Source organism: Astyanax mexicanus, chromosome 9 (assembly GCF_023375975.1).
Source record: "Astyanax mexicanus isolate ESR-SI-001 chromosome 9, AstMex3_surface, whole genome shotgun sequence".
Lineage (NCBI taxonomy): Eukaryota > Metazoa > Chordata > Actinopteri > Characiformes > Acestrorhamphidae > Astyanax > Astyanax mexicanus.
The window spans coordinates 19,276,533-19,296,718 of NC_064416.1; the positions used below are offsets into that span (position 1 = coordinate 19,276,533).

Here is a 20,186-nt window from a genome sequence, read left to right on the forward strand (position 1 = left end):
CTTGCTGCATGACCCACATTTCCCTTTAGAATTCTCTGATATAATTCAAAATGCATTGTTAAATCAATGAAGAGAAGCCATGCTGGCCCAAATGCAGCAAAACAGGCCCAAACCATGATACTACCATGACCATGCTTCACATATAGGACAAGGTTCTTATGCTGGCATGCTGTTTTTTTTTTCTTTCTCCAAACAGAACACTTTTTAACCTTTAAACTAACTGTTAATCCTAGAGGTTCCCATACTTCTGCCATTCATAAATATGCAATATTGGATTCTTTTTCCTAAATAAATAAATGTTCAAGCATAAGTTTTTGTCTAATTTGTTTAAAAATTGTAAAGGTTTCACAAATTTCCAAGCCTCACTGTAGGTAAATGAATTTGCAGTGGTGCTTGGAATTGTGTAGACCCTTTAGACTTCTTCCATATTTCATGCATAACTTTTACCTTAAGCATTATCTGATTTGACTCCTAAAATACATAAAAAACAAATGTAACAAATGAAACAAAAAACATGACAATTTATTTTTTTAGCAAAATTATCCAAGATTACAAATCTGCCAAAATTATTTTAACATTTAGGATTATTGATCAAGGAGATGACAATTAGATATGATCGAGTGGAGTCTGCTCTTCACAGCACTTTTATAGAAGTGTATCAGGGCATGGACAAACAAGATTTCTGAAGAGTTTAGAAGAGGAGATATTAATGCTCATCTCTAAAGAGTTTATACACCACAAATCAGACAGATTGTCTACAAATGAAGCAAATTCAAGACCATTATTATCCTTCCCATGAGTGGTTGGACAACAAAGATCACACCAAAGCCTCAAACAGTCTGTGAGGTCACGAGAGGAACCCAAAGTAACTTCTAAGCAACTAAAGGCCTTCCTCACATTAGCTATTGCTAGTCTTCATGAGTCCACCCTCAGGAGAAGAATAATGCTACAACAATAGTCTATGTGCCTGACAGAGTTACAAGAAGAAAGCCGCTGATCTTCAAGAAATATATTGCTGCCTGTCTGTAGTTAGATAAAGCTCACGTGAACACGGCCAGAAGGCTATTGAAATAATATTCTGTGGACGGATATGACCAAAAAAGATTTTTTGGTTTAAATGGAAGTGTTTTGCTTCAAGAAAGAAAAACACTGCATTTAAGCTTCACGCATTAAAACTCAAATACCATCTGTGAAACACAGCAGTGGTAGTATAATGGTATGGGGCTGTTTTGCTACAGCTGAGCCAGGGTGGTTTGCCGTCATTGATGTAACAATAAATTCTGAATTATTACAGCAATTATCCAACAGGATCCAATTTTGTGGAAGAACCAGAAGTGAGTAGTTTATGGGTGGAATCACACCAACAAATATGAAGCTGTTTTGTATGGAGAAACAGGCAAAAAATTCTCCAAGCTGATGCACAGGATTAACAGTTACTGAAGATGTGTTTTAGAGTTATTGCTTTACAGGGGGGTCAAAGTAGATACTGAAAGCAAAAGATCACATACTTTCGCCACCTACAGATATGTAATATTGGATCATTTTCCTTAATAAATTAAAGCCTGATATTTTTCTCTTCATCTACTTTCTACCAGGACTTATTTCAAATAACTATATGTCATAGCAAGAATGATGCCCAGTCACTTTCTGTAATAGAGACAGCTGTAGCTCTCTACACAAACATACACAAACACACACACATGCACCTCTGAGTTGGACTGACAGCAGAAACTGCTTTTAGCAAAGCCTTTCAATCAATGTAGGCCTTACTATTGCGCCAGGGGACGGGTTTAATGTTAAGAATCAACTGAAGTGCTCAAACAACTAATGTAGTTGTTGCCTCACCATCTTCACTCTGATCTATTATATATCAAGACTGGTGCTGTCAGTAAGCAGATAAAGGCATACAGGCCACTGTGCTCTTATCCGGTGGTCCACAGCTGTCATGTCAAAAAACGCGTCTGCACAGTGCCGAGAGTGAGGCACAAATTCCTTTGATGTGAGGCAGCGTTCTCGGCAGAGTGGGGCGGCTCGGCTTTTGGACAGCTTTCTACTACAATCACATGCTCCAGACTGACTGGAGCTGAGGATGGACTCTAATCTCACACAGATGGGAGTGGGAGGAGGGCTCGGCCTTTTGGAGCTCAGATGAGGATGGTGATGATGGTGATGGAGGTGGTGGTGAATTTGAACTTGTAGTTAAGGCAGATTTGGAGATGAAGATGGGAAGGGCCCATGGCTTCTCTTAAATACCAGGCCACCCTCATTGGCTGCTCGGTACAGACAGCAGCATCTGCTGAGCTAAAGAGAACCATGTGTCTGTGACAGCTGGCCTGACGTGTGAGGGATACATGTGACTGTAATTGGTGGCACTGGCAATTGGTAAAACAATGGGTAGAGTTATTTCATAAACTGTGTGTGAATGAGATATATGAATGGGATGCTGCATTAAGAATGCATGTATAATATGTTAGGGCGAATGAGAGTATTAAACATCTCAGAGCAATACACAGATCATGCATCGTGAAGCTTATCCTATCTTATACCCTGTCAACAGTCTATTTTCACGCCTTGCACCCATGCTGTCAGTAGAGTAGTAATACATCTACAATAATGGGCACAGTGATCTAGAAAGGAGGTGTGTTCAGGTAAATTTTTGGCCTGTTGCCTCAAATGTTGATTAAAATGTACCTAGACATCAGTGCCCAGCACGCATACACCCCCGCTCATTGAACACACACAAGGATGCACAGCAGAATGCAAAGCCAACTTTTACCTTAACAATAAACAGAATAAAGAATAAAATACCATTACTTTTCCTTTAAATTAGTTGCTGGCAAACCTTCACAGCATGAACGCACAGGTCAGTATCCTCTGCTGAGCCCCACAAAAGCATCACGCTCTTAAGATATCAACAAAAGCAAAATATACTTCTTGATTTCTGAAGAAACAATGAATGAGCATGTGTACCAATACCAATTGTCCATATAGTGTTGCAATGTATATGACTACACAGACGGATTGGGCATTATCTTAGATCAGTCTAAGTGCGTAATATAAGATTAAGGAAGTATTAGAAGATAAATGGCATTTACAGGACTTCTGTCAAAAATGATGCAGTGGCTGAGACCCAATTCCATAGCTATTCCCAGCTAGTGGGCTTTTTAGTGTGTAATTACATTTCTTTTGGGATTGTAGCAAGCCCAGCCCTCAATTTGACACCCTACTGCTTGTATAGATGTATAGATATATTGTAAAATGTAGGATTAATTGAATAGGATACCTGTTAAGATACCTTGGCATTCTGTAGATGTGCTATATCCCCTTTGTGTAATCTGAAACAGTCTAGTTATCACAGTTATTTTAGTTGGTCAGATTATCCCAATTTCTGCTTAAACTCTTTCACAGCTTTAGGAACTGACTTTTTACTTGCTGCCTAATATGTAGTATATACCCCACCCCCCACCTCAGATAAACATTGGCTTTCACTTCGCATTAGATGGTTTTAATGTGTAGGTTTGCCCATCTTGTTGTATTGTGAAACTACAAAGGTATGTTTCATTCCTTACAGATGACTCCTCTAATTATCTCCCTGATTTCTGCAGGTGCTTAAAGACAGTACACACAGTACACAGTTGGATCTTATTAGTATTGCGTGTTGTGTTTCAGAATGCAGTGCTGGAGAGTAAGTCATAACAGACAGTGTGTTTGCGTGAGCGTGTGAGTATATCATCAGGCTGATGTGACTGTTATGGTGCAGGAATAGACTTTTATGATCTTCGACTTGATAAAGGAAACAAGAGACTTGGCAGCAACCAATTTGCTCCAGAGAGAGAAGAGATATAAATCTGAAAGAGGGGATGGAAAAATTATGTGGGCCTACTATCTCACTGGTCCCACCCCACATACTCTAGTTCACTTTGAACTCTGTGTGTTTCACTTTGAAACATAACTGCTTTGATTTCTGTATGTGGGCAACCTTACGTGGTGCGGTCCCTGTGGAATTAATCTCGGTGTGTGTGTGTGTTTCTGTGCAGCATATGCTTGATTTTTTAAACATTTATGGCGCATTCTCTTAGTCCTTTAAAAGCCTTTTAAATCATATGCGTAGGTCCAGACTTGATTATTATAACTACACTTTTTTCAACGTCATAGGCCTTAAAATAGAACCTTGTGGCACGCCACAATATCCGATACATAAATGATCTACTGGAATCAATTAACCTACAGTTTAAGGGGTTAAAACACAGTAATGATTGTAATAGATTATGTGATAGATACATGATGTAGTTTGATTCCACAAATCATGTAATCAAAGTAAGATATATTGAAATATTGCTACTATTAGATTACAGATGATAGATTACAAATTATGCCAATAAGTAATACTGTTAATTTGTAATTACAAATGTACTGCATAATAGCTCTCACTATGACTGATTATGGTAGTTAGGCAGGTGATTGGGGAAAGATATAAGAAAAGACATTAGACCTACATTAATTCACACCATCTGTACAACACTCTCATTACTCCACTCACATCTCAACAACGCTCCCATTACACCACCTCCATCTCCACATGTGCTCAACACTCCATTACTCTGACCCCTTATTTGTGTTTGGCTAAAACAACATGGAATAAGATGGTAATGGGACTGTTAAAAATCATAGAAAGTTGTTACACCAACATTTAAGTATAATATTAATTTTCCCTGTTCAACATATATATAAATTTATTAACATTAACAACATATTGTCAATTTATTTTATGGAACTAATATGTGCGCATGCAGAACTCAAAAAAGGACTCTCTGCCCAGAGATCAATGTTAAATTTACTTTCTCACTGCTTCAGTAATTGCAGTGCAGTCTTTTCTCAACTTCTATTGATGCTATCTTCTCTCATTCTAATTTACATTCCAGTGCATCCTACTCTAACTTACATTCAACCTCTGGCAGCCTCAGTTCTCCAATGATATGATATCAACTCAGCCTGGGAAAAGTTGTGTTTCTGTGTTCCAATAAAAGCTTCTTTGTCCCTCTGGTCAGGCCCATGAGTATGTGTTCCCCAAACAGCTCATTATACTAACCCCCCACAGCTGTCCCTATCACTCCTCATTAGGGCACTTTTCCCCTCATCTGCCCCAATCAGGACCACCTAGCCGCCCCCAGGTGCCGAGGGAAAAAGAAGAAGAAAAGAATTGAAAAGAGCAAATCTGCTCCACTGAGAAATTATTCAAAGCTTTTCTCCACAGCTTTGGTTTCTCTCTAGTTTTAGTTACGTCTTCTTCTTCTTGATATTTGCTTCAAATGGCCTTTTTTAAAAGTATCTAATTCTGTCTTTTGAAGCTCATACTTAACTATCTCTGCTATTGACTATAGTCTTCTTCATTAATAAAGTGATGTGTCAGTGCTGCAATTATTTTTTTATCTTTACTGTACATAATGTACCAATGCTTAAAATGTGTTTTATTTTGTCTGCCACAAACTGTCATTTAAAAAAAAAAAAACATGTATAGGTACTTTCGGTTATGTGTTACCTTTAACCACTCAGAGACAACTCCATGTCACCTGTGTTCATTTGTAGCTCCGCCCCTCATAATTAGTTTCCCCAGGTGTTACCTGTACCCATCCCTGCCTTGTGTGTGTATTTAAGCTCCTTTGTCTTTAGTGTTAGTTTGTTGGTTCTTGTGCGTGTTATGCGTCTGTCTCGGCTGCATTTCTGTCCTGTTTGTATTTCAGTTTGTACTCCAAGTTTCTGTTTGGTTATTTGATTATGCATCCACTCTCTGCGTCCTTCCTTGCTGCAGCATGACAGACAGTAATGCAAACTATCGATGTCAAACTGAGTTAAAAAGACACCATTATCAGTGTTGAGATATTACAATAAATAAATACTTGATTATTGAATCATTTTTTAAAAATATATTTTTTAATATATGTGATATAGCATTAATTGATCTACTGTACATACAGTACTATACTGTGTTTTCTCTCTCCCTGTCCTGCCACACACCCGTCCCCTCCGTCATACTCTTTCAACTCAACTCAGGTAGCTGAACCGAATTCCACACGCTGACCCGTGTGAGGAAGGTCAAACAGAGAACATTTCAACCGGCTGTTTCCATGGGGACTGCCCGGCTGGAAGTCTGCCCTCAAGGTCAGCACTAGGGGGCCGGGGGGGAGGGAGGGAGTTTATAGGATGGCAGATGGACCAGGGATCCTATGGAGCTATTTAGCTATGGCCAATCAACTGTTTCCAATTAAGGACTTCAAAGGAGGCGCTGTCCATACAAGTTTAAAGAAAAAGTTGGCTTCATTCAAACAGCATGTGCCCCACTTTCCTCTCTCATTTCACTTCAGCCTGCTCTACTCCTCTCTGAATGCCCACTTTCCTGGGCCTTTAGAGATTCTGACACACTAAGGGGATGTGCATGGTCAAGTTTGAACCTACAATAGAAGATTGTGCTCTGTCTACTTGCCTATGGCAGAGTACTGAAGGCACTGTAACTAATGGTCACAATGCGTTAGTTTTGTTTTGCTGTACAGTTCAGATGTTATTATACAATTACATAGTGCATTAAACAATAAGCAACATCTGCACTCAGTTTATAGTCTGTGTTTAGACTTTTAAATATATGTTTTAGACAATTAAATATATAAAGAAATTATGATTTTAAAAAATTATATAAATAAATGCAGCATTTATTAGCATTAACTTAGTGGATGAGGTGGTGCCCCATGTGGTTTGTTGGGTGTTCCTAAGCATTTTTACTGGTATAGTAAAGTTTCAAGTAGTTTATGTTGGTCTGTATTACTCAAGGTGTTTAAAATAGTAGTATCATTGTATCACTAATTTATTTTTTTATTAGATTTTTGTTGGTTTTATTGAGTTGGAGAAAAATTTTATTAAATCAGAATTGGCTTCTGAGGTATTTCAAGTGGTTGCAATGGTATATGCAATGATATTTCAGGCTCCGGTGTTCCATGGTGGCATGTAAATTATTTCAGGTGGTTTCTAAGGTGTTCTCGGTCCTTCCAATGTTGTTGCTTAGTGGTTAAGGGGGTACCCAGTGTGGTGTGTTGGGTTTTTCTGTTATGAAATAGCAGTTCAGTAGCAGAGATCCTTATCCACCCTCTATCCCAACATCAGGAGAGTAAATAACAACATACCATAGATAAAAACACAACTAAACACACACACACATACTCCACCACTATCCTCCCCAAACCACAGAATAACATAAGGTCCATAAGCCAGAAACATAAATGGTGACGACAGAGTATACAGGAAGGTCTCTTGTGTGTTCCTAAGCCAATATACAAAATAGTACTGTATTTGCAATGCATAACCATGAAAATAAACCACTTCTTTTTTTTTTTAGCCATAATGTAATGGCTAATCTGTTAGCAAGTTTTTATATGTATAGAACTACTGAAGGCAAAGAACTAAAGGGTTAAATGAGGACTAAGTGGTTCAAGGGGGCTGAGCTGTTCAGAACAGGATCTTTGTAGGGCGGAAATGTGGGGGCAATTTGTTTGATCTTACATTCCGCTTTTTATCTGATAATAGGTGGGGGCTCGTCCATCCCAGAGTGGCTGTATTATGTGCCACTCTGTGTGTGTGTGAAAGAGAGAGAGAGAGAGAGAGAGAGAGAGAGAGAGAGAAAGAGAGAGAGAGAGATTACATTTGTGGACAAGCTCCATAAGTGCATCTGTTTTGGCTGTGACTGAATTCCCCTTAGGGCAGAGTTCTGGTGTAATGGGTATCTGATGAACTGGAAGCCCATGCAGCAGGTGACATACTCCCAGACAAACTAGTGGAACAGTGGACAGAGAGAGCGAAAGAGAGAGAGAGAGAGAGAGAGAGAGAGAGAGAGAGAGATACACAGGGTGAGAGAGATAAATATTTGTGGTTATTTAGAGAATACATCGCTCGTGTCTGTAAAACTGCTTACCGTGGCCAAACCTCAGCAGCTCGTTTATTTTGTGAGATTTATAGGGGGTGACGAGTTCATTCAGCCTTATTTGTGTTGTTCCATGGGTAAGATTTCTATCACAACTCTTCGGATAATTTCCAATTTGCAAAGTCACTTATCTTTGAAGGCTATAGACAAGCCAGTAGCTAGTAGAGATGCTGTGAGGAGATACTGCATCTTCTGAAGAGATAGCATCAGAAGTAGGCTTTGATATGCTGTACAAATTACTTGGTTTGGGAAGCTACAGTGTCCCGTTGTATAATCCAGAATAAACAGGAAACTGCAGGCTGTGTGTAGCCGATACATCGCTGAGATCGCAGTGTAAGATCCAGAGCCAGAGCTCCATATTAAGAGTGCTTCAGCCTAGGGGCCTCCACAACACAGTATTACATAATTGAATCATTATGGCCTCTCTTCTGGGCGGGATAAGAAAGTGCCATAATGGATTACCCTGCATCATTACAAATTGGCATCTATTAAATCTATCTTATAAAAGCATAATTTATAGCCTTAATGAACAAATCTGCAAAGTAATTTCTTTAAATTTGCAGTAAAGAAGTCCCTGACCGTTGTTTGTTCACCTCTTCTCACCACTAGAGGGAGACCACTATGAAGATTTCCACATTGAGACAGGCCATGCTTTAGCCATTACTGTTGTAGTCTGAATCATGGATTTGCCTTACTGTTTCACTCTAAACTAGATTTATTTATTTATTTATGTTTATTCTTTCAAAAATCCTTCTATCATAAAACTGTGTTGTTTTTGTTTGGGGTTAATCTCTGTCTGGGAAACCGGCCCAATTTGTCCAAAAAGGACATCCACCTTACTGCAACAAGATTTAAGACAATTTTTTATTCTTCATCAAGGAACTTTGCACATCAACTGATAGGTATTATTGGATTGTAACTCTTCAACTCAATGGGATTTTGTCATATAAAAAATGTGAGAAATTTCAGTGGAACTAAAAAAAGGCTTAAACAAGTAGAGGCTTAGCAGCACTGTTTATTCTTTTTTTTATCTCCATCAATATCCTCACCTCTTTACATTTTAGGAATCATTCTGCTACTTCTATTAGTTATAATTAGTCATAATACCAATAAACACATGTGACCCAGTTCTACTGGCAGGCGTTTAAGTCCATGCTATAACACTGCCTCCACCATGTTTGACAGATGCTGTGTCATAGTTATAATCATGGAGCCTACACTGCATGTAAGCCCTTTTTGTAATAAAGTATGTTATTTTGTCATTAAATATATTACATATTCATGTATATAGAACTTTGTTAAGGAGTCATTTTCTAGAATTTCAATCAATAAAGTATCTATCGATCTATCTATAATAATTCTATAAAAACAAGATAATATTAATATTAATACTAAATTGATGAATAAGATAATAAAGTGGCACAACACAGTCAAAATACAGTCATTTTCACAGTCGTAGTGAGAAGGAGCCATGGGAATCCCTCCTTCTCCTTCATCCAATATATTTTTTCACTCCTCCAGATTATCTGTTTATTTGAGGTTGGGTACCACAACCCCTTCTGGTCATCTGATCCAACAAAAGCAGAAAGAAGGAGGACAGTATAAGAGCAATTCCCGCCATCAGAAAGCCTGTACTGTAGTTTCCCATTTTGTCTATGAAGAGTCCTGAAAGTACAGAGAAGAAGACATTTATTCACACATCCATCAACAAGCCACTGATAAACTCATGCACTGTATTTTTAAGCACAATTTAAAGCAAATTTCCTGCATGTGCTTACACAGCACTATTTCACCAGAAACAGCTGAAGGGTGAATGCACCACAAAGAAATTAGCTTGCAACACATCTCTCCCTCCACCTTGTTCCTCTCCTCAGTATGCACAGCTTTGCACTGAATGGTAATGGGAAAGCATCAGTGCAGCTCAGCACTCACATAAAGTCAGTGGCAGCACAGCTGTTGGATTTTGTTTGATCTTAGTCAGACTGAAGGAGTCTGACATTGATCTGCAGTGCTGGAACTGAGAGACCGTGAGATGTTTAATGGAACAAACTGCATCCAATTCATCACAACGTTAGAGCTAATTTGCTGCGTAATTACAACTATCATTCCAGAAGAGCACTAACTCTTTTAGATGTAGTGATTTCAAACTAAAAGCTTCCTGTTACCCTGTTCTTTAAGAGGAAATGATTCATGTAATTAGAACGGGAATTGCAAAGATTTCAAGAGAGATATTGTGCAATACTAATCACCAAAGAAATGGATGGAAAAATAGTTGTATATTAATAATAATATTTAGAAGGAAGATAAAAGTTAACAGGAACAATAAATGATTATTAATTAAGATTGATATGTTAAACTCTTGGTCATATTTATTGATCTACACATACAGTAAGTAAGTAGTGTGTAATACATTTGTAAAACAACATGACAGACATCTAGGCACAGAGTTATAGAGGTTCCTAATAGTGTCCTATGATAATCCATACCACATTGCACACATTTTCCCACGCAGTTTCCCTGCAGATTATGTGAGAAGAGTGAAGTGTTGATAACATGTCCACTAGCACATGGCACAGATGTGGATGAGCATTGTCCTCCTGGAATAGCCCACAATGTGCCTTCAGATAGGTAGTGTGGATGGTTACAAAACCTTATTAATGTAAGGTTGGGCTGTCAGAATCCCTGTGATCAAGACCAAATGTGATCTGGGATTTGATGGTCATCTCCACCAAGACAAAAGCAGGATTTGTCACTGGAAATGACGAGCTGCCAATTACACGAGTCATTCCATTACAGTCTGGCATGACTACCCACCAACGTTCATTCCTGTTGGTTGATTCCATCTGGGTGCAACGATTTTTTTTGTCAATGAGTATATACTGTAAATTGATTAGCCATAACATTTAAATTATCTGACTGTTTTTTGTAGACTCCCATGTGCCCTTAAAACAGCTCTGAACAATTAAGTCTGGAGCACAGAGTATAGATTCCAAAAAGATATCTAAATACATGTTCTGTGGTATCTGGTACCAAGCCAATAGTTAAGAAGCAGATCCTGTAAGTCCTGTAATCAATCAATCACTCCAATGAACCTTGGTTATCCATGATCCTGTCGTCAGTTCACCGGTTGTCCTTCATTTGTACAGTTTTGGTAGGTAGTACTGACCACTTCATACAGAAACACCCCACAAGTTCTGGCTAATGCTTTGGAGATATTCTGAATCAGTCGTCTAGCCATTGCGATTCTGGAGCTTTGTCTGAGAGACTGAAGATTCTAACGCTTGTCCATTGTTCCTGCTTCCAAGACATCAGTTTTCAGTAACAACTGACTGGTCACTTTCTGCCTAATATGTAGGTTCCACCCCTTAGACAAGTGCCATTGAAACACACAACATGTATCACTTCAGTGAGCCTTAAAAACTCATTAGTCTGTCGCCGTCCTTTCTTTCACTGTTTGTCCTTTACTGGACATATTTGGTTAGGTAATGATAACTGTATTCTGAAAACACCCTACAAGACCTGCCTGATGTCTATTTTAGATGAGGTTCTTTGTCTGAGTGGCTCAGACTCTTACATATGTCAGTTTATCCTGCTGAAACACATCAACTTTCAACAAAAACTGACTATTCATTTGCTTTCTAATATGTAGGCCGTGATCACTAGAGACTGTTCAATTCACCCTGTCAATGGCTTTATTGTCATGGCTGATGGGTGTATTTGCCGAATGATAATTGTGCACTTTATACACAAGCTTAGCTGGCTATTAAGGCAGTACATTTCTACTCACCTGTCAGGGTTATTAGGAGTGGTTTCCTTCTCAGGACATTGTGGGTTAAATACTCCAGCTACAGTACACTCTTCTATTCTATGCCTGCAATTACTCACTGCTGCTGCGGTGTGTTTGATGGCATTGTCGTGTTTTTTGATATATTGTCACAGTACTGTTAGGGTGTCTGTGCCGCATTAATGCACGGCCGCGGACATTCAGAGAATTGCAGCCTATGAAACATGGTATAAATTAGAGCCGAGGCAGCAAAGCGTGACATGTATTAGGAACAGCTATGCCAAAAGACAAGAAAGACCATTTATCCAGTGACCAATAATCCATGAAATTAACCCAGCAGTGACAGGGCGATAGGAATGATATATTTCTTTGACTGACAAATGAGTAATGTGGTCTCATTTCTGCATTTCCATATTGAATATGCTGGAATCTCTGAGAATAACCATAGAGGCATTACTGTTAATCAATGAGAAGCTCTAAAGGCAACACTGATAGATTACTAATAGTGAACTATGTCTATTATGATAATAATGACTGAACTTGTACTTGAGAAACAAATTCCATGAATTCCACAAGTTCTTCATAACAACAGGAGTTCCTAAGGAAAAGCTAGTCAAACTAGTGCTCAACATTTAACCCCGTGGAGTCTTGAGCTGCTATTGTAATTACACTCATTGTCAAATAAATATTTGCACCCACAAGTTTCAGATCGCAATGCTACTCGGAAGGAAGACAAAGGTTACCAAAAACAAGGCATAGCATTTTTGTCTTAAAAGCAAGCTTTAGACATGGCAGTGATATGCGGACGAGCATTGTCCTGTTGGAAGAGTGCACTGTAATAAGCTATGTAGGCTTCATTCATTTTTGACTAATATGCAACATTACGGAACTCAGACTTAAACATAATCAGATATCTCTTATTGATACGGGGTAATTAGAAGTGCCTAAATATGTGCCATTTTGTGCCATTACACACTTCTTACATGCCTTCTTAGCAATTTATTGTTTTTAATGTCCAATAGCTTTCAGTTTTTGGGTCATGATTCATTTCAAATTGGGAGATTTCATATGCATACGAAAATGATGGGATTAGAATAAATAAAGATTCTCCAATTCAACATTTGAAAGCTCTGCACTGCTTTCTAATCATAATCTCTACAAATGATTTTTAAAAAGCCCAGTCACTGGAGGTTGATAGCATACATAACATAATCCCTGCCCCCCTCGCTGTCCACTCTACTCTGATAAGATGCATCCAAATGCTTTGTTGACAGTGGATTAAAGGACAGATGACAGAGGACAGTCATGAGAGACCCTCTAAAAAACAGTTTTCGAATAAAAAATAAAAATCACAGTAAAATATTAGCCCATACCGCAATGAAAATGATATAATTTGAAAGTTTTATTTATATTAATTTATTTCTATTTTTTTCCCCATTTTCTGTCAATTTAGCTAGGCCAATTGTCCTACCCATTCAACTGCTAGTCAGCTGTAAGTCCCCCATCACTGGTTATGTCACAACACAAGAAGTGTGAAGACTGGATCTGGTGCTGATGCAGCATTGCTGAGTAGCCAGTGCACTCGGAGGAAAGTGCAGCAACTAGGGACTGATACATCAGCTCACAGATGCCTTGTGCTGATCGACATCACCCTATGAGTGATGAGGGGAAAGAGCACCATCTACCCACCTAGAGAGAGCAAGCTGGTGGCAAGCTACATGACCGGGATCCAAACCAGAGATCTCCCGATCATAGTCCCGATCATAGTAGATCACACTGGGCCACTCAGCGCCCCTAAGTTTTTGTTATTATTATCACTCAGTGTTCAATGTGAGTGCCTTACCTGCTATGGGTGGTCCTAGAAGACCTCCACTGCTCCGGATGAGCATGAAGAAGCCCAGTGCACTGCCGAGTCTGTTTACACCAACCACCTCCGCAAGCACAGTGATATGAATAGCCACAGTGGCTCCAAACACAATGCCATAGCCAGCACTGAACACTGCCAGCTGGGTAAAGGTGGTGGCTAATGGACAAAGCAGCAGGACCAGGCCCAGCAAAATGACAGTCACTGTCAGCTGATGAATCGTCTCCACCAGCCGCAGGTTGGCCACCCAACCGAAGAAGAGCCGTCCACCCAGGTCCAGAGCTGCTGAAATGGACATGAGAGCAGCAGCCTGGTACTCCTCTATACCTCGACTTCGGGCATACGGCACCAGGAACAAAGCTGGGGCAAAGAAACCCAGAGCCGCAAAGAAGCCAAACGTGGAGTACACCATGAAGCGGGTATTACTAATGAGTGTGTAATCTACATAGTGCAGGACTTTGCTTCTAAGAGCTTCTGACTTGCTGCTGGACTTCTCTAGGTCAGTGTCTGTCTGGGAGAGGCCCTCCAGCTCCAGCCTGTCCTGCTCCGCTGGACGCATTTTGACTGGGTCATTGAGAGGTCTCAGCAGCGCCCCACACACACACAGGTTGAGCTGTACCGCTCCCAGCACTAGCATGGCACCCCTCCAGGAATACTCATCCACCAGAAGCTGGAAAAAAGGTGTGAAGAGGAAGGTGATGATGCACTCGCCGGTGCTGGCCAGAGCATTGGCCAAGGGCCGTCGCTTCTCAAAATAGCAGCCCAGCATGGTGACGGTGGGGGTCCATGTCAGGGCATAGCCAAAACCTGCAGACAAAAGAGAAGAGAGAATAGCAGAGAAACCAGTGTTTTACAAAAACAATGAGTACAATGACATAGCAGATGTGTGCCTCAGGCAGGCAATATTTCTTTTAATTGGCATATTTTCATATTATCAGAAACTGAGAAGAACTCAGAATAAAAAAACAGCCATGAAATTCCTGTTGTGAGGGCAGGAACTCTAATTTCCAACTTTCTGTTTGAAACATTCTATTAAAAGATCACTAGATTGTTCAGTGACCGTAAGGTGGAATAGTGTCTGGGAAACATGCAGCGCTTTTTAATAATAAAAAAAACCTGAACAATCTAACCGATGGATCTTTTACACCATCAATTGCAAGCACAAAGAATAAAGCCCATCACAAAAGCCATAATAATGTCATCATTATTATCATCAATACATCAAAATCCAAATTGCCAACTACTGGGGCATCGAAGATACATAGCTCAATACAGAAAGCTGCAAAAATGGAGCAGTGGTCATATACTACCCCTGAGTTAAGGTAAGAAGTTTGGGCCACCTAAAAATGTCATGCCCCACCTCAAGTAAACAGCACAAAATTTGTGGATCACTATTTATTTACAGGCCATGGCATTTTCCTGAGGTTACAACATCCATAGTTCTTCAAGGCCAGTAGGCCAACAGCAGACAATTAGTTCATGTCTGATGAGAAATTAGCAAATATAGGACAGTGAAACTTTATCCCAGACATCTAGTTTCTAGTTCTGGACAGATAACTTAACTCATAATATTTGTTAGTGCAGTTGACTGACTCTACAGACACTACAGGTCTAAAGTTTTAGAACACCCATTTTTTAAAGTAATGCAGAGACAATGTTTCACAGTCCAGGCGAGCTCAAACCTTTTCTCATTTTACCATCTTAGCAATGATGTTTTTTCAGTTTACCCAATTTTCTCCCCAATTCACCTGAGCCAATGAACTCCCACTCACGAGGACTCCCCCCTATCACTTACAATGTTCCTGAATCTAAAAGTGTAAGGACAAGCACCTGCCAGCTCTGACACATGTTAAGTCAACCACCATCTCTATTTTTTACTATGTAGCCAACAGAAAGCACCAGGAGGAAAGCGCCAGATCCCCAGCTCTAATACAGCAGCTGTCCCGTATCACAATTGTGCCTTCTCAGGCTCCAGCTGTTGATAGCAATGCCTTTCTTACAGCCATCCCACCTTCAGCTCCAAGTTATAAAACTAAGCTACAAGGGGTTGTAATGTGAGCTATATCACACAAGCTGTTGACTCTCAGAAACCTTTAATGGTGGTGAAGTTTTGTTCACCACATTCGGGCTTTATCTGTAATTTCTCCAAAAGGAAGAGATAAAATTTAAGGATTACAATGTTCTAATGTGCCTTTTTATTCATTATGAAGACCTAAACATTTAAAGGTGTGTAAAAACTGCAGTACTGTGGTACAGTAGAACATTGTATTTGAATTAATTTTTTGTAATATATTTGGATCGATTTCCAAAGCTTGACTCTTATAATGTATAATGTAGTTTTTCTCACATCACTGCCAGTTAACCAATTATTTTGTATTATGAATGGACTGCAATTTTGGGAACCATTAATACAATTATGCAGTCTAAAACAGCAAAAAAAAAAAGCACTTTCCATGTTTGGACTGAATATTTAATGATGAACAATGACTAATTTATGTCAACCCATTTCAAACTTTCCTTGAAAAGCAAGACAATACATTTAGTCTATTTAATTTAATGCAATGCTGTAAAATGATTAAAAACCTGTGTAAAAATTGGGGTTAGGTGTTCAGCCTAAGGTACATTCCTACTTAGTGTAATTTAAGGTCTAGACTTTGTTCCACTTCAGTTCATTTACTTCACTTGAAGTGCTTAAATTTCTAGTTAAAAACTAGAAAAATTAGGGGTGTATTATTAAACATTTTATTAGTGTCAGGCCAATGACTAATTTCATCATACTCTGGCATAAAAAATTCAGAGAAAGTATAGATAGATATTAATTAATGTGCATTTTAAGTGTTTTGGGGCAATCCTCCTCACCTGATATGAACCCGACCGTGATGTACAGTTGGAGCAGGTTTTGGGCGAAGGCTCCAGCCACCATGCCTACGCTGCTCAGCAGTCCTCCCAGCATCACCACGGCTCTGTGGCCAACACACGCACTCATCGCTGAGCCAACTGGGGCTGCACCAGACACACACAAGGGACACCAGCCATGAAATACAGTACTGCAGAGAGCCCGGCGCACTGACAGCACATAAAACTCCACTATGCTGAGGGGCATAGAAGGAGAATGGGACAGCGTTTAATATTTACACAACCCTGCTCTGTTAGTCCTCACTCAGCCGTATACTGTTTGACATTCTGATTTGGTCTATGGTTGGAATCCCCCATATTTAAGCATGGCATTTGACCAAAGCAATGAATAACATGAGCTTTCATTCTCTGCAGCTCAGGAACATGAAGATTGTATCTAGCCACGCTTTTGCTACCGAACATGCTCCAGTGTCCCGGCTGTTTGTAGAGATAGAGGTTGGATGAAAGGTCTGCACAGGAGCAGTTCTTGACATTTGTGCAGTTTGAGCTCATGAAATTCAAATTGCTTCTCTGCATATCGCTGAGTACCATGTTCACGGCTGAGAAAGCTACTGAGCAGCTGCCCTCTGGTGGCGAAAGACGTGGAAGCCAATCATGCAAATACAATCATGCTGTGATGAAGATTTCACTTGGCCCTGGGAAACCTGAGGGGGCTACAAACATAATTTAAGATCAAGATGACATTATTAAAAGCAATTAAAACCAGAGCTTGAAGACCACATACTATGGGGAACTATGCACCAGAGTGTTAAAAAAGAGCAGTTCAAGAGGAGTCATGACTGTGTGACTAAATTAAAACTTTATGCATTATGTAAAGCTGCAGTATTATAGGTTTAATAATGTCTTTAAAGGCGTCTTTTATTATAAAACTGAATTTTCTGTGGCATAGTTGAATATTGAGGTTAAAAATTCAATAGAAACTGAGCTAGAAAATGTCCACAAACTGTCCATAAACTCTGCCCACAAGCGAAACCTATAGTCTAACATGGTAAAACTATAAAACACAATGGTAACATATAAAGAATGTGGCGTTGTTGATACTGTACAGCAACCACACCTTGTCTTCTGTATATTGATTGCTCCTTCAAAAAAAAAATAGCTGGCTAAAAACACATTGTGCTGATAGAAAACAACAAAAAGTATAGGAACCTCTGTTTGGTTAGAATTGGGAATAAAAACAGTTTCTTTGTTAATACGTTAACATTATAATATTAAATGTGGGTTATGTGGGCAATTGCAAAGCTGTGAACTAACAAATAAAGTCATAGTTTATCATTATTTCTCCTCAAGCCCATCATAACAGGGAATCAATGTCTTTAATTCTGATGCAAAACAACAGGGTGGTACATAGGCTTGTATCATTGTGTCTGTACATTTTTTGCCTCAACAAAAATCACATTTCTACTATTTATACATCTAAGAATGAGAAATCCCTCAGTGAAAAAACTTGTATCTATTAACAAGCAGCTATAAAAGAACACTATGCCAACACAGTCAAGCTAATTAGCTGCTGCTAGCTTCCATTTGTTTTTAGCCACATTAGCATGTCTGTACGTTACAAGTTGAATAGGAAGAGCATACCTCCGATATGTACAGTTGCTACAGAAATGGAGGTGATCCATGAGCAGGCCGTCGCTGTTGTGCCGAAGTAGCGATGGATTTCCACATAGAACACTCCGAAGGACTTGATTACACCAAATGTCAGCCCAAAGACGAGGAAAGTGGAAAACACAATGAACCAGCCATAGCCTCCATCAGAAGGCCCGACCACATGGCTCCGAACTGCTGACTTCATCTCAGTTACAGATCATCTGGCTTCTAGGAGAACACATTCACCAGGGAATATTCATTACAACCTGAGTACTGGGCATATGGTTACACTGGAAACCAGACATCCAGTGAGAACACAAAGGATGGTGGAAAAGGGCAACTTAGTCAGGCAATTCAATGAAAAAAGTATTTTTCCCTTAAAGAAAAGATACTGATATACAATTAGAAAAACAATCACATGAAACATAAATTTTTTCATAGTATGTTCAATTAATTTAGCAAAAGAAAAGTAGGTTTTTGTGTATTTTGGAAGATTTTGGAGTAAGGAAAAGCATTCTATTACTGCATCTACTATATTACTCATAAATAACTTGATGAATACCCAATGCATGCCCCTTTCCAGAGGTTTCATTGGTTAACGTCATTCAAATAACCATCTCTCTGCTGAAAAACATCTTAGATTTTTACAAACATAAGGTATGTTTTTTTTTATTTAATTTAGTAGTTTACCTAGTGTCCAAATATGATCAACCTGATTAAGCTTGTATGAACAATAAGGGCTGCAACTAATGGATATTTTTGTAGTCAAAAAAGATGAGAAACAGCTGAAATCATCATGTAAATATGTAATCAGATGGTTCGGGTGTGTTTGATTGATAGAAACACATTTGATTATAAAAGTAATTAAACAGCCTTCAACCCTCCTCTATTGTGTCAACAATTTTTTCAAATGAACATTTCTGATTATGTTGACAATTATAATCGTTTTTAGCTCTTTTGACCATGTTTGTTGACCAGCAAGACCTGCCTGACTGACCAGTATTACCAAGCTGGCTGAGCAAATGCATAACCAGCATGACCAAATTAGTCAACCAACATAATTGACATGGCCAAGGATGACCAAAATCAAATGTAACATACACCTTGCTAATCTAGAGCTGTTTACTCAGCTTGGTTACTAGCATAGGGTATGATTTTGTATATATGACCAACTTTTCAAGGTATTTCCTAAAAGATTATAGCTTTTTATTAAAATGTACTCTATGTTACCTAGCATATATAGGAGCATGATGCATTTCGGCAATCTTGCAAGCAAACAATATATGCTACTCATTTACTAATTCTAATAATGTTATTAAAGCTTAATAACAATTCAAATTTAAAAGAAAATAAATTAAAAAAAATATATAAAAAAAAGCAACAGTTCTGCAATTATTACGGAATGTTATACTAAGTCTAAGAAAAGCACTAAAATAATGTAGATAGCATCCTGGAACTGTAATGGGTAATCAACTGCTCCACAGTCATTGAGAGAACTTTGTGGGAGTACCACAGGGGAAATTAATTACTTCACCAGTCATTATCTCAAAATGCCACAACAGTTGGCTAATTATACACCATCCATTCAGCTAAGTATTAATCATTCATTTAATAATGAAGTGATCTACACAACACAAGCCTTCGCACATCTGGAAGTAAGCACGCAGTTGAATAATGGATATTTAATACATGCAGTATTTTATCACACACTTTATGTGGGTGCACATTCAGTTCTTCAGTCTCATAACTACCTTTTCTATATGTCCAAATATTGGTGGACACTCCTTCTAATTAATGCATTCAGGTACTTTAATTATTAGGTAATTGAATTATCAACTGTTGACACAGACACAGATGTACACACACATAAACATTAGCTAAGGCATTAAACTGTGGAACATGGGGAATTGTATTTCCTGGAATGATGATGATCTAATACTTGGATGTTTAGGGAGTAAGGGACCTCACTGTGCTAACTAATGCTTTTGTTGCTGAATGCAATCAAATCCTCACAGTAATATATCTAGTAGAAAGCCAGTAGACCTACTTTAACAAAAGCAGGGTTT

General features: G+C 38.9%; 1 protein-coding gene across 1 annotated transcript in view; it reads right to left on the minus strand.

The window, feature by feature from the left end:
- Window positions 1-8,961: 8,961 nt before the first annotated feature.
- The window catches only part of si:dkey-246g23.4 (uncharacterized protein LOC559426 homolog), a 33,927-nt gene continuing 22,702 nt past the window's right edge, over window positions 8,962-20,186 (minus strand). Inside the window, exons 5-8 of the mRNA XM_007250509.4 lie at window positions 18,112-18,348; window positions 16,474-16,617; window positions 13,594-14,421; window positions 8,962-9,631 (exon numbers count right to left, since the gene is read on the minus strand). Coding sequence (XP_007250571.3) covers window positions 9,489-9,631; window positions 13,594-14,421; window positions 16,474-16,617; window positions 18,112-18,325 — 1,329 coding nt within the window. The 5' untranslated portion in view covers window positions 18,326-18,348 and the 3' untranslated portion in view covers window positions 8,962-9,488. The remainder of the gene's footprint in view (window positions 9,632-13,593; window positions 14,422-16,473; window positions 16,618-18,111; window positions 18,349-20,186) is intronic.